A 10,231-nucleotide genomic window follows, 5' to 3' on the forward strand; every position below is an offset into this window, starting at 1 on the left:
GCTACCTTCCTGCCTCAGCCTCCTGAGTCACTGGGATTATAGGTGCGCCACCTTGCCTGGCTGGTTGGGTTTTTTGTTTTCTTTTTTTAAATTATAAATCTATTCCCTTTATTTTTCCTTTTTGGCCTACTTTCTTGCTGTCTGTTCCCAGGTGTGGATTCCTTAGGTTGGAGTCACTGATCTGTTTGATTTGGCTAGCAGCGTACCTGAAAGATGCAGCCAGTTTTCACCCGTGTGTCCTGTGTGTTTTGTGTTAAGATCTCTCTGGCCTGGCTGAAGAAAAGACTCGCCCAAGCATGGTGAGTAATCTAGGCAGCTGCAGTGACCCCCAGACGAGCCTGGAGGTGAAGCCCCATTCCTACCTCGATGCCATCAGGAGTGGCCTGGATGACTTGGAGGCCAGCAGCTCCTACAACAGTGAGCCGCTGTGTCCCTACGCTGCTGCCGGGGAGTGCCGGTTTGGGGATTCCTGTGTCTACCTGCACGGGGACACGTGTGAGATCTGCAGGCTGCGAGTCCTGCACCCCTTCGACCCTGAGCAAAGGAAAGCCCATGAGAAGGTAAGGTCACACCCTCGGCTGGACTCAGCTAAGCAATCTGAAATGAGCCAGGTGACAGGATCATTGGTGTCTGTATCAGTCTTTCTGCCAGATTAATGCCTGCACTGTGTCCCTGGTATGTCTGCATCTGTTTTCAGATTCTTCTTACTGTTGTCATTTTGTTCACTTTTGATTATTTAGGATTAAGAGAAAATGCAGGGGCATCAGAAAAGTAAAGCAGTGCAGAGTTTAGGGAGAGCTGGCTCAGGAGCGAGGCACCGTGCCTTCTGCTCCCTCACACGGGCAGGGCGCACGACATCCTCCCTCCCCAGGTTGCACATCACTGGCTGGGACCCAGTGCTGTTGGGAAGCCTTGAGGAGCCCTATGGTGGACTGTGTCTTTGGCTGTGTGTGGGTAGATCGCAGAGACGGGGGGACACCAGGCCACTTCAAGTGAACTAAAGCCTGCCGAGGACCAGATGGTGCTGGCGCACATGATGGAGACAGGCGCCCTCTGTGGCTACTGAGCTCGGGCTGTGTGTCCTGATAGTGTACCTCAGGGGCAGTGGGCGGCCTTGATCCTGGAGGGAGCGCTCTAGATGGGCTCTCCCCTCTGCAGGGTGGGGAGCCTCTGTGCTGTGAGCCCTGGGGGGCCCGGTGGGGCTGGGCTGGGCTGCACCTGGGCCTGCTCTTGGCCCTCTGAGTCCAGCACAGAGGAGGCGTTCAGAGCGCTTGGTGAGCTGAGCAGTTCCTCTCTTCGCTCTCTTGGGGAAGGCTGGGCTGCTTACTGTGTGTGGGCTGTGTGTTGTCACACCTTGAGCTCATTGCTTGGCATTCCTGGTACTGGCATGGCTCAACGTGGAGGAGGCAGTGTCCAGAGGAGCCGGGAGACAAGGCCCATTCCTTAGACGTTCTGCCACTCACAGCGGTGCTGTCAACCTCCAGGTCTCTGTGGTCTCGTGTTGACCATATCTTACGGGTCCCCTGGGAATCTAGAGGCAGGAGTAGTGTGGCTGGAGGTCTTCTTTGTGGTCTGAGTGACAGCTTTGTGTCCTGAATCCGGGGGCTGCTGGGCCCTGTGCAGCAGCCACTTTCTGTGCCCTTCCTGTTTGGGCTGTGGTGGTGTTGCTGCAGCGACCCCTGGGCTCTTGGTGCTCTCCAGGGTGCAGACGAAGGTTTCCCTCCTCTTGCTGCAGGTCTGCATGTCAACATTCGAACACGAGATGGAGAAGGCCTTTGCCTTCCAGGCCAGTCAGGACAAGGTGTGCAGCATCTGCATGGAGGTGATCCTGGAGAAGGCGTCGGCCTCGGAGAGGAGGTTTGGGATTCTCTCCAACTGCAACCACACCTACTGCCTGTCCTGCATCCGGCAGTGGAGGTGTGCCAAGCAGTTTGAAAACCCGATCATTAAGTAAGTCCGACTGTCCATCCCTGTCCACCCGCCCTCACTAGCGCACCTTCGCTCCCACCGCTGGGCTTCCTAATCCAGTTGAACCCGCCCTTGCCCTCTGGAGGTGTCTTAGTGCAAAGTAACCTAGGGTCCTGTGTGCACTTGGGTGCTGTCACCTCCCCTTCCTGAGTTCAAGCCCCTTTTCTTCTAAAAGGTGGGTGACAGGCACAGTGGAGCACGCCTGTCATCCCAGTGGCTCTGGAGGTTGAAAAAGAAGAATCACAAGTTCAAAACCAAACTAGGCAAACGTGAAGTACTAAGCAGCTCAGTGGGACCCTGTCTCTCAGTAAAATACAAAACAGGGCTGGGGAAGGGGCTCAGTGGTCAGGGGCCCCTGAGGTACCAAAAAAAAAAAAAAAGATGGGTGACAGTTCCTGCCAAGCGCTGGGGACCAGGGGTGGAGACAGCAGAGATGATCTATGTGAGGAGGGGTTGAACGTCGTGGGCCCCTTTCTACCTCCTGGTCCTGCTTTTGGGCCCAGTACCGCAGTACTCATTGCCTTTAAGCCACTCGCCTAGTATCCTATTTGAGCTTTATTTTTTATTTTTTTAATATTTATTTTTTAGTTTTAGGTGGACTTTATTTCTTTGTCTTTATGTGGTGCTGAGGATCCAACCCAGTGCCTCACACATGCGAGGCCAGCACTCTGCCACTGAGCCCCAGAGCCCCTCTTTTCTTTTTTTTTTTAAACCTTCAAAAAAAGGAGCCCCAGGATCTGCGTGGAACGTGTGTGAGCGTTTCCTGCTGCCTGGCACTGGTGGGGGCTCCTCTGCAGCAGCCATGCATGCCCTCAGTGCCATCTGCCTTGCACAGACAGGACCTTGAGGTGTGGTGAGGTCAGCAATTTCCTGGAGTCTCACTCCGCAGTGGCTCGGCCCCTTTGTGGAGGAGGAAAGGGTCTGCTGTGTGCAGCTGTCCCCACAGTCTAACTGCAGAACGGGTCACCTTCTCAGGCACATCCATTTGCGGCCACCGCCCCTTCTTTTCTCCTTCCAGGCCTAGGCAGCCACTGACCTTGCTCCTGTCTCGACAGATGTTTGTATTCTGGATGTTTCCTCTGACAGAACCATAGGTTCTCTAGCTTGGCATAGCTTCAGCGCTCGTCCCCGTGGTGGTGTAGATCAGCACTGCATTTCTGTGGGTGAATCGTAGGCCATCGAACGCTGGGCACATTGTTGGTCCCATCAGCTGGTGGCCATTCGGGTTCTTTCCACTCCCCAGCTGTTGGGGATGGTGCTCCTGTGACAGCTGTGTGTGGTGTGGACAGGACTCCCAACAGGTGCACCTACGGTCACTGAAGAACCTATTTACTGTAAGAAACAGGTTACTCTCAACCTTATGTGGACACAAGCCTTCGTTTCTCTAGGTGTGTTCCAGGCCTAGAATTGCTGCTGGGTCTTAGGGAAACTCTGCATTTAACTAAGGAACCCACAGGTTATTTCCCCAAATGGCTGCTTGTTCATTTTACCTGCCTGCCTGCCGTTTAGAGGGTTCTGATGGCCTCACACCCTCACCAACACTTTGTTTTGTCTTTATTTCTTTTTTTTTTTAATTTTTTTATTGTTGGTTGTTCAAAACATTACATAGTTCTTGATATATCATATTTCACACTTTGATTCAAGTGGGTTATGAACTCCCATTTTTACCCCATATACAGATTGCAGAATCACATCAGTTACACATCCATTGATTTACATATTGCCATACTAGTGTCTGTTGTATTCTGCTGCCTTTCCTATCCTCTACTATCCCCCCTCCCCTCCCCTCTCTCTACCCCCTCTACTGTCATTCATTTCTCCCCCTTGTATTATTTTCCCCTTTCCCCTCACTTCCTCTTGTATGAAATTTTGTATAACCCTGAGGGTCTCTTTCCATTTCCATGCAATTTCCCTTCTCTCTCCCTTTCCCTCCCACCTCTCATCCCTGTTTAATGTTAATCTTCTTCTCCTGCTCTTCGTCCCTACTCTGATCTTAGTTACTCTCCTTATATCAAAGAAGACATTTGGCATTTGTTTTTTAGGGATTGGCTAGCTTCACTTAGCATAATCTGCTCTAATGCCATCCATTTCCCTGCAAATTCTGATTTTGTCATTTTTTAATGCAGAGTAATACTCCATTGTGTATAAATGCCACATTTTTTTTTATCCATTTGTCTATTGAAGGGCATCTAGGTTGGTTCCACAGTCTTGCTATTGTGAACTGTGCTGCTATGAACATCGATGTAGCAGTGTCCCTGTAGCATGCTCTTTTTAGGTCTTTAGGGAATAGGCCTAGAAGGGGAATAGCTGGGTCAAATGGTGGTTCCATTCCCAGCTTTCCAAGAAATCTCCATACTGCTTTCCAAATTGGCGTTTTGTCTTTATTTCTGATTGGAGCCATCCTAGAGGGAGAGAAGCGGTATCTTCGTGTGGTCTTGATTTGCATTTCCACATAACTAATGATAATGAGCATCTTCTAATGTAGTTAATAGTTATTTTAGATTAATACTCAGATCCTTTGCTCATTTCAAAATTGGGTTGTCTTTTTATGGGTGAGAGGAACCTGTTTCTTACAGTAAGTTTGTAGGTAACTGTCGGTGCCCCTGTTGGGAGTTCTGGTGAAGGAAGGGAGCCTCTGGGGCACGAGTCTAAGCAAGTGGAGCTGGAGCGTGGACAGTGTGGCCCTAACCTGACTTTTATTTCAGGTCTTGTCCGGAGTGCCGTGTGATATCAGAGTTCGTGATTCCAAGCGTGTATTGGGTAGAAGATCAGAATAAAAAGAACGAGTTAATTGAAGCTTTCAAACAGGGAATGGGGTAAGTGCTTCTAGTGGAGATGGGACCTGGTGCTGCCCAGCCGCAGTGTTGACCTCTGGCCTGGCTTTCAGGCCTTCCTAAAGTTATGGGGTGCAGAGAGGAGTGAGGTATGGGGAGGTCTGTTTTGAAGCTGAGCAACACACACTAAGAACCCTGGTCTCTGGAGCTGAGGTCGACTATTTATTCAACAAAGAGCTGTCGTTGGGTCGTGTCACAGGCTGGATGAGCACCAGAGACAGTAGACAGAAAGCCCAGCCTCGTGCATAATATAATCAGGAGCAAACGAGGCGGGTAGTCGGGGGTGGGAAGTGCGGAGGGCCTGGTCTCAGGGCGGGAGACCCTTGGAGCACTCGGAGCCCATGAGAGGAAACTTCTGGATGGAGGGAATGGTCCCTGCAGGCCCTGAGGCAGGAGCCTGGCTGGCTGGTAGATAAGTAGGGGCAGATGATAGGGCTTTATAGGTCCCTGAGCAGGTGGAAAGCCCCTGGGGTCTGATCACAAGAGTGACGTCTGGTCATACCCTGGAGTGATACCTGTGGCTGATCAGAGAATATATCGTTCGAGGAGGCAGAGGTGGAAATGGGGAGAGCAGAACAGCTTAGTGCGCATAACCCAGGGGGCGATGGCTGCAGCCCACACCTGGGCAGAGGAGTGGACGTGGCAAGGAGGCCCAGACTGGGTTTTTCTGGGGACTTGTGGGTTGGAGTGGTGGGGGGGGGAGTGAGTTCCAGCACGAGTGCTTTTCATTTGCTCCTGCGCTTCCATCCTTGCTCACCAGTGTGCCCTGTCCCTGTCTCTGTGATGATGTGCGTTTGCCACCCAGAAAGGCGCTGCTGCCTGCCGCTTGGTGCCCTGTCACCACAGGCTTGCTGTGTGTGTGTGTGTGGGCCACACAGGTCACAGTGACATCTGTGCTTTGGTTAGGAGGACTGAGCATTGGGCCCTCTGTTAGGAAGAGTGTTGTTTAGCTGAACTGTGCACATGAATTCCCAGGGCTGCTGTAGCCATTGTCCACACACCAGGTGTCTCCAAACCACAGACATATATTTTCTCACAATTCTGGAGCCTGGGAACCTGAAACCCAGGTGTGGGCAGGGCTGGCTACTTTCTGGAGCCCCTGGGGAGAGTCTGCACCTGCCCTGGCTGCTGGTGAGTACTCGCAGTCCCTGGTGTCCCTTGGCTGTGAAGCACCACCTTGTCTGAGTGTCTTCCTCTGTCTCCACCCTCTGCCTCCTGCAAGGATAGCAGGTCGGTTTAGGGCCCACCTGGTATTCTGGGCTCATTAGTTACATCTGCAAAGACCATCGTCCAAAGCAGGTCACACTTGGGTCCCAGGGCTTAGCCTTTGAACTATCTTTTGGGGGCCACCCTTCAGCTACTACCATGGCACCTGTCAGAGCCACAGAAAGCAACTGTCCACCACGGCTCACCCATTCTCCTGTTGATGGACACATGTGCCGTTTACCAATTTTGACAGTTCTGAATAGTTTTTAGGATCACATTTAAATAGTTTTTTGTTGTTTTTGTGCTGCTGCTGGGCAGTGAACCCAGGGCCTTGTGCACGCGAGAAAGTGCTGTGCCACCTGAGCTCTGTCCCCAGCCCCTGAACATGGTCTCCAAGCTCATACCCACCAGCCCTTTTTTTTTCAGCTGGGCATGGAACCCATGGCCGGGTGCCCCTAATGCGAGCTCTAACGCACGCTGAGCCAGCTCCGCCTGTTTTTTGAAATGTTTTCTTCTAGGGATTGTGGTGACTCTTTTCAGTCAGAATTAACATTCCCACAGCCCCATGCGCCTCGTCACTGCCTTTGAACTCTAGGTAAAATGCAAAACGCCGTGCATTCTGTTCATGGGTGTGCTTTAAAAAAAACTGCTTTTTGAAAGGAGATGTCTTTGTATTTCTGCGATCCTGAAGCTCTTTCCTTTGACACGCACAGTCAGCCCTCTGAGTCCGCCTGTAGATTCAACCAACTGGATTGGAAATATTCAGGAAAAAGAAACTGTCTGGGAGGTGGCTCAGGGGAAAGCCCCTTGCCTTGCTCCATGCGGCCCCGGGTCCCACCCCAGCAGCACACACAGCACAGTCTCATCTGCAGTGAATACGAGGGGCTTCCCCCACCCTCCCCGTCATTGTCATTCAGTGTGTCAGCAGTTTGCATAGCATCTACATTTTAAATAACCTGGATGACTTAATATGTGTCGCAGGTTGTGCAGAGGTAAGGGAAATCCTGGAACCTGTTCTGTGGCCACTGAGGGGTGACCGAGTTCCTTCTGTTTTCCTTTAGCCTCAAGAATCGCTTCTAACATTTTGTTGCTGTTGATGATAAATACTTAAAAATAATAATAATAAATGGCTTTTTTTTTTTTTTTGGTACTGGGGGCTAAACCCAGGGGTGCATAACCACTGAGCTACATCCTCAGCCCCCTTTTATTTTGGGGATGGTGTTGATGAGGCTGGCCTTAAGTCACTGACATTACAGGTGTTGGCCAAATGCCTGGCTTTTTTCTCCTCCATTCTTCAAGGATATTTTTATGCAATATGTTGGTCTAATTGGTCTCTCTGCCTTTGTCTCCTCACACAGTAGGTTGAATTTTCTCAGTGCATTGTAGATGTATTGCAGCACCTCTGGTTTCTGAGAAGTTGGGGATACCCTTGTCATTTTCTCAGGTTACTGTCCCTCTCCTGGTCCTCAGTTGCTTTCAAGGGTTTCACTTTATCAAGAGTGGTTTTCTTCCTGCTGTACTGGTTGGTATTTTTGAAGCTCTGTTTGTCATTCGCCAAAGTGGGGAAATTTTGACCATTTCTTCCCACTCCCCCCCTTCCCTTGTACAGGGAGTGAACCAAGGGGCACTGAAGCACCAGCCACATCCCCAGCCCTGTTATGTATTTTGTTTAGAGATGGGGTCTGGGCTCCTGCTGATTGGCTTACAGCCTAAATTGTTGAGGCTGTCTTTGAACTCGCGATCCTCCTGCCTCCACCTCCTGAGATGGGATGACAGGCGTGCGACCTGGTGCCTGGGTCCTACGCTGATTTTCTTCTGGTGCTCTAATCCCATGTGACTGCCCTTTGGATGTTGTGCCGTAGGCTCTGTTCTTTTCAGACGTTATGGCTGCTTTGAAATCGTTGTCATTTGGAGGTTGGTCTCTGGTGGTTCTTAGGTCCTTGGTGTTGTACATGTTACGTCACAGCTTGCATCTGTTGGGCTCGTCTGGGAAACAGCAGCCATCTGCATAGTCATCTGCCTTGAGCCTCTGTTTGCAGGGTCCAAGTGCTGATAAGCCAGCTTTGGGCAGTTGACCCCCAACCAGTTCGTGCTTCTCCTGAGGCCCTTCTGTGGGAGCACGTCCTCCCGTCCAGTGGCTGGTGTCTTCCATCCAGCCCTGGACTTTTGGTTCTTGAAGCCAGACAAACTGGGTTTCCCAGAGTTCTAGCCGCCTGAGTGGCGCTGTCCCGGGCCTCCCCATGGCCATTCCGCTCCCCGGAGAGCCTTCCTATGTTTCTTCATCTTTCTGAGGTGCTTGTTTATAGTCACCAGCAGGAAGGTCTAGTCAGTTTACTTGGCCACACCAAAGGTTGAAGGGTTTACATTTAAAAATGGTTCTTTCCCGGTTTTCCCTTCCCACATTTTCCTCTTGTCGCCCCATTGTGTGTCCACAAGGGGGCAGCGGAGCTCTGCTGGAGTCATCTGAAAATTGTTGCTGTTGGGACCTGGGATTGTTCCCGCCTCGCTGCTGTGTGACACATTTCACAACATTTACCCCCCGGGGCTGTCCAGCCAAGCACCCCTGGGGGAGTGTAGAATATGGGCAAGATCATGTCACGGCAAACTGCAAAAGCACGATTATGATACACGTTTTCTGGTGACAGATTCTTCATGAGTGGCCCAGGCCCAAACGGGTCTATGTGAAGTGCAAGGGAGGCTACACAGGAACCCCGAGCCTGGATTGGGGTTCCTGTGNGGATAAAGCTACAGAGTTTGCACCTGGGGGCAGTGGGAATTGTCCCTGGAGTTGGAGTAGATGTGTAGACAGATGTGGTGGGACCTGCAGGGACAAAGATGGACTGACGTCTAGAGAGTCCAGCGTGCCCCTAGTGTTCTGGGTGGTGGTGGGAGGGCCCCTGCTGTTGGAGGAAGCTCCTCTGAGGTTCTGTAAAGGGGTGGACAGTGGGGGGGGGGGGGAGAGACGGGATTGGCAAGCACACGGCAAAAGTGGGGCCCCCCGCCCTGGACATTGTGGGGACTGGCAGGACTAGTGTTTGGGGGGTGCTTTGTGAACATAAGTGCAGCTGGACGTGAGAGCTGACAATAAGTGGACTCTTAAGTTTTGGGTCTTGATGACCAAGAAAAATAGTGCTGTGTGGGAGGCAGCGGGGCACAGAGGGGACAGTGTAGGTGAGCTTACTGGAGCCAGCGTCCTGGGACACCTCAGCTTTGCTGCCTGGCAGCCCAGACGGAGCCTCTAGTGACCTAGAGGGCCCCACCTGCTCTCGGGGAGCTGCTGAAAAGTCTGGACTTCACCTCTGATGTCCGATCCACGAGGTCCCTCCTGTCACCTGCCCTGTGTCACCCTGGGCTGTCTCTGCACCTCCTCCTTCCTCAGCATTCCAGGGTCATTTGTGATTGGAGGTGCCCAATTTCATTAGAGCGAGTGTCCTCAGGAGCAGGGTTCTTAACGCAGGGGCTGTGCACAGAATTCAGAGAAGGACGCTGTGCCTCGGCTGCCCCCCACGGCCCATGAGCTTCACACCTGCGGGAGCTGCTGAGGAGAGCGGGAAGGAGGGAGGCCTGTGATTTAGGCGTCTGCTAAAATGCACTGCTTTCCCTGGCCCTGACCCGTGGTCACCTCGACACGGTGCTGCGGGAGGGAGGGAAACGTGCTTCGAAGATTTGAGCAGATGGACGTGCCCCAGCTTTAGCCCTTGGCACTTGAGGTGCGTCCAGGGCACCTGCAGGTGACTTGCCCAGTAGCAGCACCCCTCCCGCCATCCCCCTGGCATGTGTAAGTTCTCAAAGGCCCTGCGACAGTGGGCTGTTGTCCAGCTGGGAACGTGGAATCCTGGCTCCTTATGACCTTTAGCAAGTCACTGAACCTCTCCAGCCTCAGTGTCCCCACCTATAAAATGTGAAATGACCTCTGGCATCACGGTAGAGGTCAGCCCACCTGCACCGTGCATTCTCCTGCTTGGTCATTCTTCCTCTTGATTCATTCAGTTTTCTGTTTTTCAGGAAAAAAGCTTGTAAATACTTCGAGCAAGGCAAGGGGACCTGCCCGTTTGGAAGCAAATGCCTTTACCGCCACGCGTACCCAGACGGGCGGCTGGCAGAGCCAGAGAAACCCCGGAAACAGCTCAGCTCTGAAGGCACAGTGAGGGTAAGGACTGGGCCGGCCCCGGTGGCTGTCCCCACCCCCAAAATCGATCAGCTTTGGCAGCCATGAAGAGGGG

At 52.2% G+C, this 10,231-nt stretch overlaps 1 protein-coding gene across 1 annotated transcript in view; it reads left to right on the plus strand.

The window, feature by feature from the left end:
- Positions 1 to 10,231, plus strand: part of Mkrn2 (makorin ring finger protein 2) — a 30,880-nt gene that overhangs the window by 19,599 nt on the left and 1,050 nt on the right. Inside the window, exons 4-7 of the mRNA XM_015495039.2 lie at positions 259 to 560; positions 1,736 to 1,950; positions 4,674 to 4,784; positions 10,014 to 10,158. Coding sequence (XP_015350525.1) covers positions 259 to 560; positions 1,736 to 1,950; positions 4,674 to 4,784; positions 10,014 to 10,158 — 773 coding nt within the window. The remainder of the gene's footprint in view (positions 1 to 258; positions 561 to 1,735; positions 1,951 to 4,673; positions 4,785 to 10,013; positions 10,159 to 10,231) is intronic.

The sequence above is a fragment of the Marmota marmota genome, unplaced genomic scaffold (genome assembly GCF_001458135.2).
Source record: "Marmota marmota marmota unplaced genomic scaffold, marMar, whole genome shotgun sequence".
Classification (NCBI taxonomy): domain Eukaryota; kingdom Metazoa; phylum Chordata; class Mammalia; order Rodentia; family Sciuridae; genus Marmota; species Marmota marmota.